At 35.7% G+C, this 23,932-nt stretch overlaps 1 protein-coding gene across 3 annotated transcripts; it reads right to left on the reverse strand.

Annotated features, from left to right (window-relative positions):
* Positions 1-3,727: 3,727 nt before the first annotated feature.
* On the reverse strand, positions 3,728-23,680 carry LOC119085117 (influenza virus NS1A-binding protein-like). 3 transcript variants are annotated; one of them, XM_037195378.1, is made up of 7 exons: positions 23,488-23,677; positions 21,624-21,715; positions 7,810-7,928; positions 7,423-7,506; positions 6,136-6,438; positions 4,350-6,070; positions 3,728-4,317 (listed from the first exon to the last, which is right to left on the reverse strand). In XM_037195378.1, exons 2-6 carry the CDS (start codon positions 21,652-21,654, stop codon positions 4,373-4,375), a joined length of 2,235 nt encoding a protein of 744 aa, XP_037051273.1. In that variant the 5' UTR covers positions 21,655-21,715; positions 23,488-23,677; the 3' UTR covers positions 3,728-4,317; positions 4,350-4,372. The 3 variants fall into 3 exon arrangements, with proteins under 3 accessions (XP_037051273.1, XP_037051272.1, XP_037051274.1); XM_037195377.1 differs by having other exon boundaries at positions 3,728-6,070; positions 23,488-23,680; XM_037195379.1 differs by lacking the exons at positions 21,624-21,715; positions 23,488-23,677 and adding an exon at positions 16,434-16,731 and having other exon boundaries at positions 3,728-6,070.
* Positions 23,681-23,932: the final 252 nt, after the last annotated feature.

The raw sequence follows: 23,932 nt of genomic DNA on the forward strand, positions 1-23,932 counted from the left end.
CCACCTCAAGATGTTTCACCACCCACATGCTATACGATTGCACTCAAATTTGTTTACAAATAGTCTTTAAATACTGTTGCAGACGGTTGTTTCTCCTTTAAATTCGACTAAGTTCGAAGTAAGTAGATCCTTTAGAGAGAACCACTGACATAAATTGAAGTCACGATCTAACCGGAAATTGGTTTATTGGTGAATTTATTTATGTACTGGTCGTTAATGTCTGCATAGCTTGAAAAACAGCTTTCATGACTTCCAGTACTTTAACCTCTAGTATTTTTCTAGTCTAATTACGAAGGAGTATGCAGGCGCCGCTGGCAACATTTTCGGATTTAGTAGTATTTATAGTGTCATCGTTCGTTCAAAATATTATTAGATTCAATATATTACAACTCTAAGAAACTTTGTTATTATTAGAATTCTCGGATCGTTGGGTGCATTGACGCAGGCTATTACTGAAAGTCTGCGTGTATGAATTGTAAACATTTTGATAATCCCGTTGGGGGCGTTTCATTTCGGCTACCCGTGGAAGTGCCTGAAAGGAAGCACGTATAGACGAAGCGAGTTGCAATTTGTGCATGATCCAGGCAAATAGTCAGCAAATATACTCACCATGTGTGTTTGACATTGGAATTTATTTGTTCACTTTAGACTCATCACATTTTCGATAATATAGAATCTGAGTGAAACGACCCAAGTTGAAACATTTTTTAAATGAGTCGAAAACACGATTAGAGCCTCACCATATCAATAGTTATTCTTCTTGAAGTACGGACGGATTACCGATGTAGAAGCCTTGACTGTACGTCAAGGGAATACAACTGTAGGACGTCAAATTATTGCATAATCGAGGTTATATATCGAATTCAGTTTATGACGTCAAATAGCATGAAAATATTATAAAATTCTCCAAGGGATGCCCCAACCTTCATAGGTCGCTAGAATTACAATTACCTAGAAAAGGCAACGTTGATTTGTATATTTGAATATTAAAGTGCAATTTCTACATTGTATTGAAATCGGATTTTAATTACTCAATAGAACCTGTAGCTAGATTGTTTTCTTTCAGTGGTCAAACGATTTTGATTACCATAGAGTGCATTTGATATATTAAAGAAGTTTTATCAGTTCAACACAATGCTATTTCTGAAAATATTTATAAATATCTTCTCTTGACGACGACGGTTCAGTGCCAGCAGTACTCTGACTTAATCAATCGACTGAATGATTTTTATCATTTCGATCACACACTTTCCTGGTGGACTCCTCGGTCGATCTGGATCATTGGCTTCCACGGTCGTCATCAAGTTCCAGGCCGGACAACTTTACTCCACAAACAGCTTACACTTTTGACGACTACTCGGAACGGACAACAGTAAAGGCTAAAGCCGGCAAAAATTCGAAGGCTTGATATCAATGTGAAAATTGGTGTGTTTTTCACTCGCAGCGTCACTTCTTTAGTCCATTTCCATTGGTGACAAAAACTACCACTTTCGCAACTAGTTGCATAAATAACTACAGTTTTTAACATTCAAAAGTATCGACATATTATACATTTTGCTTACTTCTCTCATTTCTCCATATACTCGTTATGGAGAAATTAGAGAAGTTGGAGAAATAAGAAATGTATGATATGTCGATACTTTTGAATGTTATAAACTGTATTTCCGAACGCATGCTAAGAGGCTTTTTTTTTAGCGAACAAGAGGTTTCCAGCACGAGCCATAAGTTAGGAACAAAAATTAGCAAAAGCATTTTCTTTAACGATAGCGTCAACAAAGCAAATAGAGAAACGAGCTAGATTTGAATAGAATAGATGAGCCGTGCACAATCACTTCAGCTAATCCATTTGTCACCGCCAAAAAACTTTTCCAATGTTTGGATAACTAAATATGGAAATTTGTTATTCACTTTTTGCTCTTGTCTCTTGCGGGATGCAGGGTACTGGAAACCCTCTTTGGAAGTAAAAAAAATCTGTGATAAGTGAGGACGGAACGTTGTTATAATTGACAGAGCACAAGGGATGCATAAGGTCTGGGTTTTAACAAAGCTCGTCAGATTCTTACCTAGTTGTTGGTTTCGGCTGTCAGCTTCCAGTCGACTTGTTTTTCTTAGATATGATATGAAGAACGGAAAGTTTAGATTTGAATGTCATATGTTTATTCCTCTTTTGATTTTTAAATTGTATAATAGATTTTCTTATTTATTTTATATATAAATAGAGGGTATACAATATGAACAATCATTCAGAATTATTTTCTGTAAAAATCAAAAAGAAAAAAAAACTTGTTTGTCACAAAAGTGTTTTTGACGATGTGTATAAACATCCAATTGTATGGTTTTGTTTTCCGGGTACTGTACAAAGTAAATAAATTCTTAAATGCCACTAAAGTCTATTGTTGGAAATTTTCGATTTATTTTCTGTATAATATAGGTCCTGATCGCAATTTTTATTTATTTTTTTGTTATATTTTGTAAAAAATGTTACCACAAAAAAATGCAGACGGATTTTCTTTAGTTTTTACTGTGTTACTCTTAATACTATCGCCGTCGGTCGATAAGTGAATGAAAATTTTGCTTACTAAAAAAGAATACTTTTTCTAAATGTCTTTCTTGTTTCGATTCGAACTTTTGATTGATTTTAATGATGCCAGATTTCCATTTAGCCGAACTGGCTACCCTTTCGCGCGTTGAACGAAGAAAATTTTGTAACAGGCCCTTCGTTCATACAAGAAATTCGAAAAGTCTATCGGTCATCGCGTCATCACTCAAATGCCACCAGTAAGCTTATTTTAAGGAATTTTATTTCTGAAAAATTCCGAAAAAAAACTCTGAATTTTGCTTAACTTTTTCAGAATTTTTCGGAGTTTTTAGAGGGAAATTTCCCAGAAATTGGTCTTGATGCCCATATGGCCTACCAGTTCGGACCAGAGTTGTGAAAAAGCACGGACCGAAGGCCCAGCTCCTAGAAGAATCCCATTCACTGAAAAGGATATTTTCTCCAATTTGATTACGAAATTAGTGCTAAGATTAAGCATCTTGTTTGACACTAGTACCAAAAATGAACGTCAAAACGCACGGTGTACAAGTTGCTTTTAGGAATGAACATTTTTCCATTTCCGTGTAACCAAATTACGAAAAATAAACTTTTGATACACACAACGAAAAACGGTTTTTGGGCACATGACAGGGTATATTTACAGGATATTGATTCTTGGAAATTGTCGAAATTCTTGGAAATTTTTCAAAGCTCTCGTTAAATGAATGCAAATCCTAAGATTCTAGACGTTTCAAGTATTTAAGTTAAATTCTTGAAAATTCTCGAAATCTTGAAAATTATCGAAAATTTTGAAAATTCTCGAATTCTTGAAAATTCTCGGATCAAAAATTCAGGAATTTAAATTCTTGAAAATTCTTTAAAATGCTGCAGATCCTTCGGTTTCAAGATTTTTTTTTAGAATTTCCAATAATCACGTTTGAAAATTCCAGAGATTCTTGAAAATTCTCGTAATTTTGTAGAAAAAATCCTGAAAATAGGCCCTGGCACTCGGTGTGGCAAGGCCTACTTTTAGAAATTTGATTACTTCCTAAAAATTCTTACAAAATTCCTTAATTTGAAAGAAATTTCTTTGGAATTAAATTCCTAAAAATAGACACTGCGGGTATGGACATGTGTTCTGCGGAAAGTAGCCAAATTTCGTTACTTGCACCGAAAGTAAAATCATTTTTTTTTTCTCGAAATCGATGGTTTTCTGTGAATTAGGAAACTTATTTTCTTGTCTTTTTCGTTGATTTTTTACTAATACATTGTATCCCACACAAAAAGCAATTGGGTTGAAGGAATTTGCAAAAAAAGAAAAATCTCAAAACTTAGAGTAATTGGGAGGAGGGAGGACGTTGCTTGGAGGTTTTTATGTTTCTATAAGACGTTTACCAACGGCAAGCTTATCGCGATGTAATGGTTAAATTGGCTCCTTCTTTCGATTAATGTATTAGCGTTTTTGCAAACGAATCTTTTACTTCATTTGTTGAAGTAAACAATTTGACATAGAAGCTTACATTAGCTGGAGCTCATCACACATTGTTATTGTTGTCAATAACCATTAGCCATTAGAAGATAGCAAATGAATTGGGGGGGGGGGGGTAAAAAAACGGGTGAAAAACGAAAAAGAAAAATTCTAAAGCAAAACGCTCACTTGCAAATTTATTGGGCAGACAATAGGATTGGTTGTAAAATACTTTAGTACAAAGAAGTCTCACTACATGCCAGTGTGTGTCTGTGTGTGTGTGTTGGTAGCCTTAAGATTAGTTGGTTTTCTTTTATCTTATAATTTATGATTTTCCACTTAAAATTTAAATTTTTTTTTTCTCATTTTTATGATTCATTTACTTTATGGCCATTTGTGTTCGTTACATTGTTGTGTTCGAATTTAGTGGCATCACATGGTTCGACTTGATCACTGAAAACTTCATCCAGACATTTCTCTTTCGGTTCCGCGACACCGTTGGTCCTTGGCTCATGACCGTTAACGTGCTCATCGCCGTTTGTTAAATTATCACTGCTATCACTGAAATGCAAATCGGTCAGACCGTCGATCTGGTTTATGTGTGGCACAAAAGTGGTCCACTCATTGGTTTTCGAGTCGAGATACTCCATTGTGTTCAAGAAGAATTTCCCGGCAAAACCACCGATTGCGTACAATTTCCCATTCACCGTTACACATGACACATTTGAGCGGGCGGTTGTCAGTGACGGGCCCACAATCCACGTTTTACTTTCCTCATCGTAAATTTCGGTCGAATTTAACGAATGTGTGCCATCACTGCCGCCCACTGCATACAATTTTCCGTTAAATTCGGCCAGACCACAGCCACGACGCGGTGTTAGAAGCGACGGAGCCATGGTCCATTGATTTGCTTCCGGATTGAATGTTTCAACCGAGCCGAGACAATTCCATGCATCACTACCGCCTGCGGCCCACAACTGTTGCTTGAATGATGTAACACCGGATTGATATCGACCGATCAATAGGGGCGAAATTTGAGTCCAATTGTCCTCGGCCGGATTGTATACATCACACTGTTTAATGCCGCTCTGACCATTCCAACCTCCAATGCAGTAAATATTTCCGTTTAGCATGCAAACGCCAGCATTACTTCTAGCCATCGGTAATTTACATCGTTTCAGCCATTTCCTTGAATTTGGCGGCAAGCATTCGACCGTGTCTAATTCGGTCGTACCGTTGCTTCCTCCAACAGCATACACACATCCATTTAACACAGCAATTTGTACTCTTCCCCTAGCCTCAAGCATTGACGGCTCCTTTGTAAACGTATTTGTTTCTGGATCGTAGGACTCGACACTCTTTAAACATTCACCACGATCGTATCCACCGCACACCAATAATTTTCCCTCCCAATCGGCAACACCCAGTCCACATTTGGGTGCCGACATTGCAGCAACTTCCAAAAACAGTTCTGGCTTGTCTAATTCGCTGTCGGTCGAGTGCGACGATAAGCTCATCGAATCGGGTATGTGAACAGGTGACGGTGTGGTCGGTGGTAAATTTAAACGTAATTGGATTGAGATTCTGGTGAGCTGACCATTTAACATAGCTAACGCAATGAATGAATTCTCTCCCACATTCGCTGATCCGATAATGTTCCAATCTGGCTCCACACTGAATTCATTCTCCCCAATATCACGTGAATAAATCAAAACACGCGGACGAACGGGAGCTGCTAGGCATTTGCGACGGCCTTTGTTGTTGGGGCATTTCAAAACCAGCCGTTTGTAGTCTTGTACCAAATCGGATTCCGATTCGTGGCCCGGTGGTAGATCAGAACAGTCTTGAAGGGAGTTGTCCAGTGCCAAATACAGTAGATGCGCTCTCTCCAGTAGATGATTCATACTGAGAGTTTCCTCCGACAATTGTCGCTTCACCCAATCCAATACAAGACGGCACAATGGAATGTTTGTAACTACTGACATTTCTTGCTTGGTTTGGTAGAGAACATCAATGTTGGCGCAAGGTAGTTGAAGGAAGCCAGCTGTGCGTGATACAGCTGTAAACTGGAATGGAGAGAAATAATTTTTGGTTAATTGCCCGCTTTACTCCAACCGATTTCAAAACCAACCTCCTTCGATATGAACGAGTCAACAGCCAGAGCGAATGCTTTGTTTTTATTGATTCCCGGAAGGGACCGAGTCTCAATGCACGAATCAGCACACAGTTCCTCGATCAAGTGGCGAGCACATTCCCTTACGATATTGTCGATGCGAAGTTTCCAAGCTGCCAAATACACTTCCTGCACTAGGACATCAGGTATTTCCAATGTAGCCGTGTAGGCGTAATCAACAATGATTTGCAAAGCATTTTTCGTTAGTCCACCATTGAGACGATAGCTGGGTATTCCGTCGCTTTGACGATGTTGTGTTGACTGAAATTGCGAGACGTTAAAAAGGACCAAAAGGGCTAAATGAAGATTCCAGGAGGAAGCTTTGTAGAGTTGATAGATTTTCGAAAGTTGAAGAATAAAGAACAAAAAAGAAAATTAGGAAATGTGGAATCGATACTATGGCATGTGGGGTATTATTGTAAGGCTAATGTATCAGGCTCTATCAGGGCATCCACTGATGTAAGCATTAACATTCACCACCTTCGAAATTAGTAAAAAAAATCGGGATTTGGCTGGAACATTAAGCGACTTTCTAACAATAATAGTTCAAGACTCATACGCTATCAGTTCTTGCCCCGTTTCTCCTGAACTGTACCCTTACAATGTGTATCCACCCACCATGTGTAACGGTCATAAATCAAGGACAAAAAACACTCTTTTTTCAACCTTCGAACTTTCGTCACCAGCCAATAAAGGGAGGTATGAAAGACAGAAGTTTTGGACTATTGAACCGACTTCTAAAAAATAGTTCGGAAGGGACAAGGTCGAATTTCAAGAAAATCTCTCGAAGCGAACTTTATGATTCGGGCCCAAAACGACCGTTGAAAATTTAAAAAAGTTCATTGTCTCAGCCTTTTGAAGTTGTTGCAAAACTTTTTGCAACTACTTCAGCAGGCAGGTCACTACAGAATCTGGAGAAAAGTGTGTTTCACTGACTAATAGTGAATTGACACAGATCTACCTCAATGTACAATAGCCATTAGTGCCATTAGCACATAATAATTTACGTATCGGCGCGTTGAGTGATCGTGAAGTTAATAACCTTGATCCGAGAGTTACGTCGGTTGTTCATTTACATAGACGTCGTATCATTGTTATTCCGTTCAAGAAATGGAAGCTCAGAACGCACATTAGATTGAGAATGACTAAAATGGAATTTCTAAGAATCACTGGAAACAGGAGATAAAGATGGCACGGGACGTCAAAATTTACATGACAAAGAAATAGAATCATTCATCGACTTACCTGTTCAGACGAAAATAGCTCCATTAAATGAGGTGACACACAAGCCAGAACATTTTTGTGAGCATGGATGTCAGAGTTATCAACCTAAAAAATAAATATTTATCGAGTGTAAGTATAATAACAGCGAAATCTAGCGTTTATAGTTTCTGTAAGCTCTAAAAAAAGGTGCAAATTTGCTCAGATCTTTTGCTAATAATAAATCGCAATAAAGAGGCGAACAATTCAACTTCGTACTATTTGCTGTATGCACGTGATTCGCGATTGTTGAATGATATCAGATTAAGATTACGTTCCACGGAAAAAAGAAACATTTGAATTTATGGCTCCCTCTCTCAAAGATTTGGGCTAAATTTACATTGTATTGTCTAATGATGACACACCACTTACATTCAAAACAACATCACAAAATAAACGATGCTTTTGCATTGTGCTCAACGCTTGGAGGAACGACGATTTCAGCTTTTCATCGGTGAACTTGAGGAAACCACAGTCCTCCATTGCATCGTCTGAAAACAAAATAGAAAGAAAGATAAATCAAAATTGATAATAAATTGCATTCCGATTGACGGATTAACGTACATTATAATGTATGACACGTAGAGATTGTGGCTACAAGTTTTCCAGATATTTTGTTATCGAATTGATATTTAGAAGGACAATGAGGTACATACGACTGTGGTAAAATCGGTAATCAATTTTTGATAATTTAAACCTCTCAAAAAAGTACTACGCAGTAACAATGTACGTATGGCACAATGGGACAGTTACTATCATTATTCAACGAGTCACAGGTTCACGTAATCTTCCTATATTACGACACTCTTAGGTGAATTAGAATTCGGTGCCAAATATTTGTGAAATTTAACGAAATTTGTAAAATTTTACGAAATTTGTGAAATTTAACAAAATTTGTAAAATTTAACGAAATTTGTGAAATTTAACGAAATTTTTAAAATTTTACGAAATTTGTGAAATTTAACAAAATTTGTGAAATTTAACGAAATTTGTAAAATTTTACGAAATTTGTGAAATTTAACAAAATTTGTAAAATTTAACGAAATTTGTGAAATTTAACAAAATTTGTGAAATTTAACGAAATTTTTAAAATTTAACGAAATTTGTAAAGTTTAACGAATTTTGTGAAATTTAACGAAATTTGTGAAATTTAACGAAATTTGTGAAATTTAACGAAATTTGTGAAATTTAACGAAATTTGTGAAATTTAACGAAATTTGTGAAATTTACTTGAAAATTGAACGTAAATTTTTGAAGTTCAACGAAATCCTAATCTCACAAATTTCACAGACAATAGGCCCTGTTAGAAGTTCAATGGCAGCGTTAATGGCCATTTTTTATTTATTTAAATTATTTGAGATGTACCAACACCAATCTTAACGTACGATGAGATTCAGTCAATAAAAATAATTTTGTTTGTTGACGGAACCGGTTTTTTCACATTTAAGTTCTTTGCTCAAGAAATGGTTGTATTTTCGTCGAAGTATTACGCAAAAGCTTTCCAAATCAACTAAAGACGTCTTGCTAATTCAGAACTAATCATTTCGAAACACTTAGTCATCTGGCTGGTGCTAAAAATATTTAAACATCCCAAATAACAGATCTGTTGACTTAAAACATGATTTGCTTTCCAATGCCTATTATCGGTAAATTTATTTATCGAATTCCCTGATCAAAATTAACCAAAAATTGCCAAAATTTACCGAAATTCACCAAAATATTTCGATAAATTCGGTAAATTTGGGTAAATTCTTTAAATAATTTCAACAATAACCTGTTGCATGCCATTGACTTTATGTCGTCAATGTGACTTCGCCAAAGAAACACGAAGACAAAAATCGATTTCCATGAGGAAATCTATGTAGTGCAATGACACAATTAATCGAAAACCCATTCTCATCGTACAAGAATCACCATACAATTAATGATAATAAGAATCACTGCATTCGACACAGTATATACCAACAAACATCCCTGTGTATCTTACAAAGGTCGAGGCCAGTCAACATCTCCACAATCAAAGCTCTCTGTTTTTTTCGCACGATTCGCAGTGTGATATCATTCGAAATATTGTGGTGTGTGAGTTTCTAAGCGAAACATTCTAATTGAATCCAATTAAAATACGAACGAGTACAGTAACGAATCCGTACAAGTAGCCTCAAGAAAGATAGAGAAAAATCGTCCGCCAGCAAATAACGTTATAGCGTTTATTGCATTATCTGTTGAAAATTGTCGTGTGGTCAGATGACTGATTGATGTAGTCGCTTATTAAATTACATCATAATGTATAGAATAAGAATAGCCTTCAATCATGTTTATTAGTGGAAATAAATACAGTTGTCATGATACGGATTGGAGAGAGACAAGAAAAATATTTCACAAAAGTCTAACATCAGACTTTCGAATCGCAAATGATTGTGCAAATTAGCAAGATCTGATATGGCACATTTTGGAGAAACAGAACACAATTGTACTATACAAGCATTTCAGTACTAACTTATTCGACAGCGTCACGAGGTGTATGTGTTGACGATGTGATAATGAAATTTCAATTTATAACCGGCACGCTCATACGACGAAAGACTGACACAATTAAATTGCAGTTAATTCTCTGTCGTATAAACTGATTTGATATAACTAAAAGTCGCAGCGATGACTGATGACTGACTATTCATGAAATATTTAAAAAAAAAAACTTTCAATGACTCTGCTTAATTGTTTAGGACAGTTGTTGCATACGTCTATGAATGTCGAGGAAACGGAACGAGTACTACAAATTGTAATGCGAATATGAGTACAGACAAAAGTACCTAGTATCAGTACATCTATTGAATGAATACATGAAACCGCAGGCATAGAAAACTAATTTACAAATAAGAATTTTTCGAATCTTAAAACGCAGTTATTCAAACTGCCTACACATAATTGTCGATATTTTCAATAAATTTAAAATAGATTTTGTTTACAATTTGATAAGTCAATAATGTTGAGAGTTCACGGAAAAATCGTATTCAGCAAAATACTCACAAGATTTAACTTTGAAACAAAATTTGTATTTTTATCGGACTTAAAAAATAAATAGAAATACAATGTACACACGTCGAACCACCGAACACACTTTTTTTTGTTAGAAAGTCTTCAATGTTTTCGATTGCTCTCGTTTTCATTATTTGTGTATGGATTCGCTACATTTATTTATATTCCGTTCTGAATAAAGTTGTGCAGGAAAAACAATGCGAACGCGAATATAATCCTGTCATTCAAAAAACAATTGAACATTGTGCGTGTCTTAAATAGAAGTAGTACAAAGTCATTCTGCTAGGAACAAGGCCACTAAGCTAGTCATCAGTTAACGACAATGTCTACTATCATGTCCTATACATCAAAATGTATGTTAAAATCAATGAAGTAACAGATTTTATATTAACAGAAAAGAGTTGAGTCAACAGAAGTAGCAGATTCAATGATTATAAGTGATATTTATGTTGGACGTTCATAAAAGGTTTGCCTTCACGTTTTACAGAATATAAATCCATGAGGAATCGAGAGCACCTTTCGGAGTACTGGAAGTCATGGCACCTAGACTCCGCAGTGAGCACTGGAGATCTGAATGGGATTGTAATCGGTGGAGGTTGTAATTCTAATAGTTATGGTACAACATTGGTTCCATAGGTGTTATGGAAACTAGTACAGATTCGTCCAAGTTCAAATATAACGATCTTCAGAAGGACGTCTACCTGCAGATTCGTGGGTGTTACATTTAGTAATTAGTCTGTTTATCAAATTTCGTACCTCATGTGGTACCGAAATTTTGACCATCGTGACACAAATTTACATTCTGTGACTATGTGAGCTGGACTAGCGCTGTTCTAACTCAAAAGGATCAGATGATATGATAGTGTAATTTTATGGCGTAGATTTCAAACGGTGACCTTATAAGGGAATGATGTCCACATTCGATCTCAATACTGACAAAAGCCATTAAGTATTGTTGGATTATAAGAATTTGACAGGCCAACCAAGGAAACGGTTCACATGTTAGTGAGCAATTTTGACTGCATTTCTCCATCAAAATTGGGATGGAGTCCAAGCTCAAACGTTTCATTGCTCTTAAGAAGAAACCTAAAAAAATTGTTTTAAAATAAACAATTCGGTTCACTGATTTACTTAGGACGGAAAAAAAATCACATTTTTGTGACTAAGATTAATATAGACACACACAGCGCGCGTACAGTCGACGAAGATATATGTATAGCGGAAAAGTCATCTTCTCTGTTGTTTCATTTCGTGAAATCTATTTCTGGGTTCGAAATCAATTCCATCGCGTTCTCAATCAAAGTATATTTGTGAACGCTAAAATACATTTTAAATTTAGGCACATCTCTCAAACCGTATGGTGTATATATAATGCACGTAATGGTGCGTACACAATTGTACTCAATCGAAATAAGTGAAACGAACAAACAAACCGGTAAAATAAATCAAGCAATTAATGGAACTAAGGAACCCATAATTAATTAATTGATTTTCGAACAATTTCGTCCAAATTTGACGAGCATTACAAATGGAACGGTTTTTTTTTTCAGTTCGTTCGTTCGAAGAGCATAAACATCAATTCAATAATGTCGATGTGGGGGAAAAGGTCACCTCATAATGTTCTTTAACAAGTCGACAACGGAGTAAATTGCTATTGATTTTCTATAATCTTATTTGTGTATACCTGTCTCAACGTAAATATCTTTCAATGCTTTCTCCACAAACACAAAAAAAAAATGAAAGCTTGGTGGTTGTTAAAGTATAGACACACGTAATAAAAGGTTCAGTGTTTGGTATTGACTGTTACCAAGGTCAGAACTGTTTACGAAACTTCACGTTTCGACTAAAATGAATTATAAGGGCACGGGCACATCCTTTTGGTATATACAGCTGATTATGTATACTAATCGTGTTTCGGTTGTAATAAATGAAAAAAAAAAACCAATAGATTGTGGAAATTGTCATCGTCACTACCGCAAAATCAGCGATGGCACTGCCTTCGAGTCGGTCTTTTAAGATACGAAATTTAAAAAATCCAAATTTTGTGGATTCCAATCCACAATGGAATCCACAATTTGTTAGGAAATCAAATTTTCGATCACATTGTCCATGAAAATATTGTTCGGTGAAGTGACAGATGTGACCGACTTGCCGACAGCGTCAATCATTGAGAGTCCTGTGAAACAGTGCTCAAATCCACAATCTATAAATTCGATGCAACATCGAAATGGTCGAAGTTGGTTTATCAGTTGAATTGTATTCGGTGGTTGTAATATTTAACTCTAATATAACTCTAATGGTTCGATAAAATGTAATACACCACAATTAACGAACATCATTAAACGGCTTGATATAAAGTTTCCCAAATTGTCGGTGAATAATCGGGCACGTGGTCACATGTTCGATATTATAGTTAAGAATTGAGAGCGAGCAATAGAAGCGTAATTTCTGATTTGATTGCTTTCAAAAATGTACAAGTATGTACTTGAGCCGGGCGATAGGATAGTCGAAATGCCATTAGTGCATAGATAAATGTTTTTCGAAAAGTTGTAATTTTAGCTACAAAGTCAAATCAATATTTTTACTCCAATCATCATCATGTGGTCGGTTTTTTTTAATGAAAGCGATTTGTTGGTGTAGGACAAGAAAGTGGAAAGGATCGATTAGGGTTGTGGAAATTTTTCGAATTTAGGACGACAAAGCTCTGAAGGTGAGGAAGAAGTGGGGACTGTTCTTTGCAAAACTTTTTTTGTTCATGTTTTCTTACATTTTCCTGATATTTCTCCAAAAATAATATTTTGGAAAAAATCGGAAAATTTAGGGATAAACTTTGAAAATTTAGGAAAAAGACTGTGAAAATTTAGTAGAAAATTGAACATTAAGAGTGGTATCGCCAAATCTTCAGGTGATTGGGAAACAAGCGGTCTCCGATTTTAATGAGTGATAGCTCGTTGGATTCGTCTTTCATTTCTAGAAAACACGTATCTTTCACTTTTTCTTAAAAAAAATTGTTTTCTGTGAAAAGCGCTCAAAAGTAAAGACATGTCAGGGAGTACCGAAAACAGTTTTTCGGCAATAACTCAAGGAAAAATTATTTTAAATTGTTGTAATTGATTGTCGGCCTTGAAAAGACCTACAGGTAGAGTATACGCACCGCTTGGTGCTAGTTGATCCACTAGAGTTATGACTAGAAATATAGTGAATGTTCGGAGAGTCCGCCTTCTCTGCAGCTTCGATGTACCACGGAACTGAGTATGGGGTGTTGTAGCTGGCCTCACCCACTATCGTTGCACATATAAATGAACCCAGTACTTTTGGGCTGCAAGCCTACAGAAGTCTTGAAAAAAAAGTTGGTGCCAAAATGTAGATTTTTTCCTTCTTTCTGAGGGCCCAACTGCCAGAAGAGCATCTGGAACGGTACTACGGCAATTTTTTTTTTATTGTCTACTATTCTTTCACCTTATCAATAGAAAAACGCTTCGCTATATCGCGAATATATCAGATCCACTATTAGTAATATCAAGAGAAAAATCATTAAAGTTTTCTCCGAGGATTTTTAGTCAAATAAAGTGTTAGCGTATAGCAAATGACCTCAGGACTACGGAACAGTAATTAGTTTTTCAATTGGACCAATATTTGCAACGCGATGGTACTCACGTAGAACTGTTCCAGACGCTGTTCTGGCAGTTGGGCCCTCAGAAAGAAGGAAAAAATCTGCATTTTGGCACCAACTTTTTTTTCAAGACTTCTGTAGGCTTGCAGCCCAAAAGTACTGGATTCATTTATATGTGCAACGATAGTGGGTGAGGCCAGCTACAACACCCCATACTCAGTTCCGTGGTACATCGAAGCTGCAGAGAAGGCGGACTCTCCGAACATTCACTATATTTCTAGTCATAACTCTAGTGGATCAACTAGCACCAAGCGGTGCGTATACTCTACCTGTAGGTCTTTTCAAGGCCGACAATCGTACAACATTACAACAATTTAAAATAATTTTTCCTTGAGTTATTGCCGAAAAACTGTTTTCGGTACCCTCTGACATGTCTTCACTTTTGAGCGCTTTTCAAAGAAAACAATTTTTTTTAAGAAAAAGTGAAAGACACGTGTTTTCTAGAATTGAAAGACGAATCCAACGAGCTATCACTCATTAAAATCGGAGACCGCTTGTTTCCAAAGTTAAAAAAATCACCTGAAGATTTGGCGATATCACTCTTAAGGTGAGAAAATTGGAAGAAACATTTGGAAAACTTGAGAAAATTTAGGGAAACCTAGGAAGAGCTTATTGTAGAAATGTGAAAATTTTAGGTGGAAAACTGAAGAAAATATGGAAAATATTCCAAAAGACCTAGGAAGTACATCCTAAGAATATAACTTGAGAAAAGATTAGAAAAATTTGGAAAAATTGAATTTAACGAAAACATTGGAAAAATTGAGAAAAATGGGAAAACGTTTTCCATAAAATATTCCCTATACGTTAAGCCTAAGAATTCGATATACCGTTGACAGTATAAACGGAGCTAAAAACAGATTTAGTGGGAGAATAACCTAGTTTTTCAAATAGCTTGATGGTGTAGAAAGACAAGGAAAAACTAGTGAAATCTTCACAAAAGTTGTTTACCCGCTGGCGCTTCTGCTTAGTCTAACTTTCTTACTTTTGAAAGTTATATATCAGTGGCGATAAAAGGCTTCAAAAGGCTCTAGCAGACCTCTGGCTAAGACAAGACTAATTTAAGATATATCAAAACGATCAAAACATACTAAACAAAATGTTGATCACAAGAGACACAGCACGGTAGCTGAGTTAACAATCAAATTAATCTTTTTACTGCGTTACATATCTACGTGATCACGTTTCAATTATGATCACCACTTTCGATGACTTAAATTACGCTTGAGATATTTACTTGCTTCATCTTATAACCCACTTCTCACTCAAGATTTATCTATGAGCGTAAACAGGAAGTTATGTTTTCTGCGCTCATTTAGTCATATTAGCGTCAAAACATTATCAATTTTAATTGGTTTGTTTTCTCATGATTTATCTTATAAATTAACTCAGATATTACGTACGCAACTGAATTATTCTTGTGTGCATTTCTTTCGCTGTAAAATGCTTTCAATTAGAATTACGTGGTGCTTGTGGAATGGTTTTTTTTTCTTAATGAAATTTCTGAAAAACGTTTCTTTGAGACAATGTTTGACTTGAGTAAATAAACAATTTTTGGTTGGCAAACAACACATTATTAAAGGTTATCTTGATACCATAAATTCAAAATATTTAGAAAGTTATTTTGTTCCACCGGAGACGGGACAATCATTTTTGCTAATTTTGTTTTTTATCAATCGTTAAATGTTTTGCAATCTTTCGAATGTAAGTCAAATTTGTGCTTACTCAATTTACTGGAAAATTTTGTATTCAGATTACAACATCGAAAACAACAAATAAGCATCTTGACCTCTCTGACTCTTGTAAAGCTAATCCAGTTGTTATGAGAAAGTCATCAAATTCTAAAAATTCGGGACAGTAAATAAACACATTTCAAAATAACAGTTTTCGGACGCTATGTTGTCATGGAATAGTAGAAACGATAACGTTGCTTTCAGTAGAAGTATCTACAACAATCAGTCGCTTACATTGCACCAGAGCCAACTTCTCAATGGATTCTATCAAGAAGAGAACGACAACAAAAGACTTAAGTCTTAAGTCATAATTTTTCGTTCGTTTGGGTGCGATTTAAGCTGTTGATTCTTGTAGAAGTCTGACGTTATCGACTCCATCCACTGGAACACATTTTTCATGTTTTTTGCAATCTTTTAAGCTTGTCTGATACACTTTTTTGAAAAATGATTTATAAAATGCGTTTCCCAGGAACTTAGTCACTTCACAAAAAATATATATCGAGCCGCCGGATTAAATGATAAAATGGATTTCATTCTCAACAAATCTGGACACTCACCACTGTAGTAGTCATAGAATTTCATTTTTTGTAACTTTTTTTAAATCCAAGAAATTCACGTCAAGCACAGAGCGCGCAATAGGGAGAAGTACTGGCGGGTGTTAAACGAAAAACAACTTGATTCAACAGTAGAACATATCGAACCGATCAACTAAAACCAATTGATTTTTTGACAACAATAAGTTGTCGGTCAAAGCAGTGTTAAACGACAAAATTAAATTAAGCGATTTTTTCTACCAACAACACACAGCATATACACAGGTGTATTTTCTGTGTATTTGAGTGAAACACTGAAACAATAACCGGCGACTCTAGGCAATATATATTTTATTGCAAGGAGGTTGTCATTATACCTGCAAATCATTCAAAAACGAAACGGATGCATACCGCAGAGGGAACGAACAACAGAGATAGGCGGTCGGGTTAACTGATAATTAGGCATTGTATAAATTATACTCATGATAAAATTCACTATCACAAAATGCATGCACATGTGTGTATTCGGTTGGATCGAAATTACTCAGGCGCCTTTTTGTTGAACTTGTCAAAAAATTCGCCAATATAATCGAAAAGTGAATTTGTGTATTTAAGTCTCCTGGCATACAATGTTGGTATTGTATGGCGCATTATCGGCAAAAGGTTTTAACCGCTTAATCGCTTTAGCTTTTTTTATACATTGAAACAATGTGACTGTGTATACACACGGATACAATGTATCGACGTATACCTATCTTTACGTGAGCAATTGATAAACGTAAAGTCAATTGCTTTTTTGTTAATCTACTCGGACTAATGATTGACTATTAAAAGCTATCAAATGTACTCGGCATTGCGTATAAAGCTGGAGAATTTGACGTTCGGATTTTTTTTTTCAAATATAGGAAATGATCAACTAAAGTTGCATGATTAATGGGATCGGTATAGATGTCAGCTGTGAGTTTAAAATAGTATCTTGTGCGCCAAGTTTTGAAATGATGTTTTTTCAGCATTAGGTCAAACTCTTCTCACGAGCGGAGCGAGTGAAGATTGAAGGATTTTTATTTCTAGGAATATTTCGAATTATAGCTAATTTTCAAGTGACTACTTTTCAAGCTACTTTGCTCAAATGACTTACAAAATATGTCGTATTGTGACACACGGTTGCAGAAGAACATTTAGTACAATGTCGAAGGATTGGCCAATAAAATCTATTCAAATTATTCTGAGATACATTTGCCGTTTCTAGAATGTTAGGAGTGTGCTAGTATATCAAAAGTAGAATATGAATTTCGAATGTAAGCCAACTTAACAATCTTTGCTACATTCTTAATAGAAATCTAAAGCTACAAAACACCAAAGTATATAAACACTGAAGGTAATGCAAATCCACAGTTACACACGGATCCAAACTTTCAGGTGAATTTTAGCTCCGTCATGTTGCACACGTATTGAATTCGTTTTCGTCAAGTTGCATCTAGTGGTGAATTTGGAACGATTTAGCGACGTTATGTTGCACAAGTCTAAGTTAGACAACATACGAAAATGAATTCACCTGAAAGTTTGGATCCGTAATTTCTCTGATCCGCTGAGGGTCTGCATTACCTTCAGTGTTTATATACTTTGCAAAACACGACCGTCACTTAAATCTGTCAAATAAAAAGAGACAAAAGACAAAAGAGACAAACCGGACTACCCTTGCCGATTTATCTCGCTTAATGTCAAAAATCTCGCGAGGTGTTGATCTCACATTTTATGTTCGATACCCGTCCTCTATCAGTATATAAACTCATTGAAAATAATTCCGAAATAGTCATTAAATTCCCGAGCTTTTTTGATTTGATTGTAATAAATCTTTGGAAAACTTCAGTAAATTATCATATCTCGGCTCTTAAAAAACAGTGCAATAAGCTACACAGTAGAACAAAGAAAATTTTCCACTTCATTAATTCTTTAAGCCGAAGATACATGAGAAATTTTGCGTTGCTGAGACAATTAACCTGTTACAGACGGCAAGCATATGACTAGTATTATATTGTCGGGTCTATTACTTACACCGATCAAAGTATTTTTGAATCTGCTCATTTCAAATCTTGTACTTCAATGTTTTAACGTGCATAAACGACCATATTACCCAGAGCTTGTCATTATATTTGTCTTCGTTATCGATAACAGATGAGTAGCCGTATGTGACAGGTTAAGCTGTATTTTTCGCTGTGATCCGATATTCATAACAAGTTAAACTATGGAAAATTCAGCAAAATTGCACGTGTGTTTTAAAGCCTTAGTGAATAAATTTCATTCATTTCTTTTAAACAGTTTTTTTTATTAGTCATCATCATGTAAATGAGACGAATTCATAACGAAAAAATATTGAATTTAAAGTCGTTCACAGCAGAGAGATAAATGTGATAGATTTTTGCGGCTAGTAACTAACAAATTTCCAAATAAATTGAGTGATAAAGAGAATGACGGCAACCTATAGTTTTTCATCTCTTTTTTTGTTCATCAGCTGTTGTCTGAGCGTGTGAGGTAGGAGATTTTAATTCAACTTTATAGTATCGTGTCTATAAAATAGTACATATACCGGACGAGATAAATATACAGACTGACAAAAAGAAAACATTTCGTCTGATAATTCACTCGACAACGACATATTAAACCATGACAATTAATTGACTTTGCTAATTAATTAAATTTTTTTTGTATAGACATTTTAGTAGGAAGTGGGTAGACAGAAATGCCATTTTATTGTTTTTAATTTTATTGCGAAGATGTTACACGCAAAGAAACTTTTTACAATTAAAGCAAATCGAAACGAATAAAAAAGTTAATTATAAACTCGACAGTACAAACGAACGAAACCATTGAAATGGTATAATATTTAGCAGCGGTAAAGAATATTTCTGCACGTGTTCGATTTAATGTCACCACGAATGTTAAAATTTCGAGGATTCAGAACTCTCGAGGTCTTGAGGATTTATAGCTCATACCAAGTTTTTGCAACTCTTAGAATTCCTACCTATCAACGATTCGGAATTCTATAAGGGGTCTGTTGCTTTACATACTCAAGTATGGTCGCAACTTCTGAGTAGTCGTAAGTGTCAAGTGGTCATAAGTTTCGATCAGTCGTAACTTTTGAATATAGTTGTAACTTTCGAACAGTCATAACTTTCAAGTATTGTTGTCACTTCCAAGTGGTCGTAACTTCTGCGAATAGTTGTCACTTTTGCGAATGGTCGTACCATTCGATTATGATAGTTACTTTCGACTCTGGTCGTAAATTTCGATCAGTCGTAACTTTCTAACAGTCATAACTTTCAAGTGTGGTCGTCCTTTCCAAGTAGTCGTAACTTCTGCGAATGGTCGTAACTTCCAAGTGGTCGTAACTTCTGTGAATGGTCGTACCTTTCGAGTATGATAGTTACTTTTGACTCTGGTCGTAACTTTCGATCAGTCGTAACTTTCTAGCAGTCATAACTTTCAAGTATGGTCGTAACTTCCAAGTGGTCGTAACTTCCAAGTGGTCGTAACTTCCAAGTGGTCGTAACTTCTGCGAATGGTCGTACCTTTCGAGTAGTCATAACTTTCGATCAGTCGTAACTTTCGAGCAGCCACAACTTTCTAGTATGGTCGTAACTTCCAAGTGGTCGTAACTTCCAAGTGGTCGTAACTTCCAAGTGGTCGTAACTTCCAAGTGGTCGTAACTTCCAAGTGGTCGTAACTTCCAAGTGGTCGTAACTTCCAAGTGGTCGTAACTTCCAAGTGGTCGTAACTTCCAAGTGGTCGTAACTTCCAAGTGGTCGTAACTTCCAAGTGGTCGTAACTTCCAAGTGGTCGTAACTTCCAATGTCGTAATTCAAGTGGTCGTAACTTCCAAGTGGTCGTAACTTCCAAGTGGTCGTAACTTCCAAGTGGTCGTAACTTCCAAGTGGTCGTAACTTCTGTGAATGGTCGTCACTTTTGCGAATGGTCGTACCTTTGGAGTAGTCGTAACTTTCCACTCTGGTTGCAACTTTCGATCAGTCGTAACTTTCGAGCAGTCATCACTTTAGAAACGCCATAATGCTTAGAGACAATTATTCTAATAGTATACGGTTGCTATGGGACCCCCACCATTGCTATAAAATAGCTACCGCTGCTTAAATAAGCTTTTTTCTTGAAGCACTTTCCTTTATCAGTTTCAAGTAATTTTTTTAACCTATTTAACAAAATGTGATAACATTAATGCGTTTTTTTCTGCTAGCGTGAGACAATTTGTTCACTTTCCATTTTTGTTAAAAGATTAGTTTCCTTGATTATCATCGAAGACCGACCGCGACGAACTTTGATTATCAAAACAATTAAAAAAAAACCTTTTCGTGTTAAAATTTGAGATTAGCAAACTTAGACTACACAATATCATATCTCTGCGGATTGATTAACTGGAACACCAAAAAAAAAATTACTCAAAGTCTCTCGAATCTTCCAAACTGTCGACATGGGGCTGACAAAATGTTGGTTCATTAATACGTTTATGTAATTTTAATGATAAATTTATTGTCTGACGCTGTACATATAATCATATCTCGTGCGAATTTTCGTTTTTAATTCATGAAAAAAATGTTCCTATTTTTTCGCGTGTGTGTATATTCATTGTGAAGCGCAAAACACGAGTCTCCGTTATAATAAAATTTGATAATGAACATTATTCCGAGACATTATTTTTATTTCGGGTGTTCGGTTGTGTATTTGTAATTTTTTTTAAAATGAAATTTAACCTTGAGAGTTCTTTTTTGTTGAGGATAGAGGAAAATTTAATTGAAAAGAATTTCGTTTCGATAAGCCAGTGGAAAATTGAAAATTTGTGAATTTACAAATCACTTGCTCTGATCCATACAGAGTCTATAATTACACGGATCGTCGTACGCATCAAATCGAATGACAAACTTAATTTGAATTGGTAGAACATATACTCTTGAAACAATAGTTCCCCATTCGAGAGCAATGAAAAAGTATCACAACTGAATGGTGACTGGCTTTGCCGTTCATAAAATATTACGTGCATTTTGTTTATGTTTACCTTTTTTTTCTCGTTAATGAAACGCGTGCGCATTCACTATACATATATATGCATAGAAAGAAGCGTACGCGCGGCATACGGGGCAATCATCATAATAATAATTTTACTTTTTTATTACAACAAATATTTGTACGAATTACACAAACACTTACCACCGATGGAATTTTCAATTCGTGGTCGCATTTTGACGAGGTTTACCAAATGTGATTGTTGTCTGAATCAAAGGAATTCACGGACAAAAGTTCTGAAACATACAAAATAGGGATCGGGTTTGAATAGATTTAATTCAATTACAAATTGTTTAAATGTGGAAAGTGGGTTGTGTAAACAGTTGTGAAAGGAAAACAGATAGATTTGAATCGTCTATACAAATAAATTTCAATTTTTAGACAGTATAGTTCGATCGATATCCTTTTTGTATAGCCTCGACCATAGCATCTCTTACACCAAAAGCGGTTTATTTAAAAACGAGCCCACAACGGGTTGTATGATATAATTTATGGCTCCCCATTTATTTACTCAAGAGACCCCGAACAGACAAAGAAAATATTTACAAAGGCACATGTTGACTGTCGACTGTCCACGTCCCGTCGCTTTTTAAATGTTTTCCATCAACTTGAATAATGTGTTGCAATCGTGAACTAAATTCTTTTTATTTTATTCGAGGCATGACCTTGTCTAGGGTCGTGACTAAGAGGAAACCGGTCGGCTCGCTTTATGATTTCAGCAGAGTAGCGTCACAGCAATTTTTCCAATTTTATCAAGTTATTGGTTAAGAAAACGGAATATTCTTCTTCCAAAATAAAAATTGATTAATGGTTGAAACGGGTAGGTTGTAACAGGTGTTCGTAATCTGAACTCAATTTTGAAGACGGTCGAAATTTGAAAACCGATACGTTCCAAGAATATGAATGAGCTTAGACGTTGCGTGTAAAGAAATGAATCCACCAACACTCTGTAATTATGACAATATATCTTACCCAACACGACACAATTGACAAAAATATTCTCGAATTTCCGTACACACACAACAAAGAGGATCAAATACCTCTGTCGCATGGAAACCGTTTATTGGTGACCCACCCACATCCTAGCCCAAGTGTCTCCGAATCAATCATCTAACTCCCCGTTTGCGTGACACACCGCATATGAACCATGTATATGACCGTGCCATATATGGAGGAAATTTTGTATTAAAAGAACGGATTACCGTAACAGGTCACTTGTGATATGTGAAAAAGCCTGAGGGGAATATTGCAATTTCAGCGACCATCACTGTTTATTACCGACAGAAACGGCATTTATAACTGACGAAAAACACTGACTATCGATTTTACGTTAGCCACTTGTATACTATACAACAACCATGCGATTCATTACTCTGGCCGAAATATAATTCATAAAAATTCCACTTTGCCGCAGAACTGTTGATTGAGCTAATTTTTTTTTTGTGACTATGAGTAATGCGAAATTTGAACCTCAGTATCGGCTTCCATATGCTGATGGAGCAATTCAGAATTATTATCGCTTATGAAAATAGTAATAAAAAACGTCGCCGCACTAATTACATTTGTCCTTTCAAAATGATAAATGAATCTGTTTTGAGAAGTAAAAAAATTGGTTCAAGCTCAACCGAGAACCGCTTATTCAATTGAACATCCATATTTATTCTCCATACGATGACTTAGTTCGTATAATGTTTAGCAAACTCTGAATGAACGTTAAGAGAAACACACATCAAATTATAACCACTGAGTGGGTCCAGAACGTAGTTCTAATCAATTTTCTGTCATTCGAATTTAGTTCTATGTATTTCACAACTAGCACATTAGCTAAGAACATGAATTGAATTACATGTCATTAATAAATCACCGCGTATTTATTACGCACAAGAAATCATTTTCCCGTCAAAACAACCGAACAAAAAAAACAACACACGAAACGCATGTTAAAAATGGCTTAACATTAAAAACGTGCAAAAAAAAATCGACTTATTGGCAATATATTCAAACTTACGTTTCGGTTCGGCGGACTATAATTCACATACACATTCTTTCAGAAACTTGGAGTAATATGCTCGGGATAATAAATTTTGTTTCACTTTATTGACTGAAGTGATGTGATCAATGGAACTTGTTAAATTGCAAGAAAAATGTGATCGGAATAACTATTTGATAGAAACCATTTTTACGACTAAAGTCACGTAAGCGCTTCGCATATCTCTTTGACAACTAGTGACAAGAGTGGTGAGTAATCTTGTAACATAAACCCGCACCGTGAGGGGTTTACATAATTGCGTAACATTTTCGGTCCTAAGAATGGGGAATAGAGTGTTATGATGAAAGAGAAAGAAATATTTTGACAAGTACCCCAAGACAACTTATAATAGACTAGTCTTCGGTCCTCTCGCTCTCAACGTAACATGTTGAAAGAGAAAGCAATATTTTGACAAGTAGCCCAA

Source organism: Bradysia coprophila, unplaced genomic scaffold (assembly GCF_014529535.1).
Source record: "Bradysia coprophila strain Holo2 unplaced genomic scaffold, BU_Bcop_v1 contig_94, whole genome shotgun sequence".
NCBI lineage: Eukaryota > Metazoa > Arthropoda > Insecta > Diptera > Sciaridae > Bradysia > Bradysia coprophila.

What these genes read in the sequence shown, in the direction of transcription:
- LOC119085117 (XM_037195377.1), bottom strand. Translation starts at nt 21,654, where the DNA reads ATGCGACCACGAATTGAAAATTCCATCGGTG. An exon ending in AGCTATTTTCGTCTGAACAG is followed by an intron (nt 6,439 to 7,422) that starts GTAAGTCGATGA and finishes TCGCAATTTCAG; the next exon opens with TCAACACAACATCGTCAAAG. An exon ending in ACTCGTTCATATCGAAGGAG is followed by an intron (nt 6,071 to 6,135) that starts GTTGGTTTTGAA and finishes TCTCCATTCCAG; the next exon opens with TTTACAGCTGTATCACGCAC.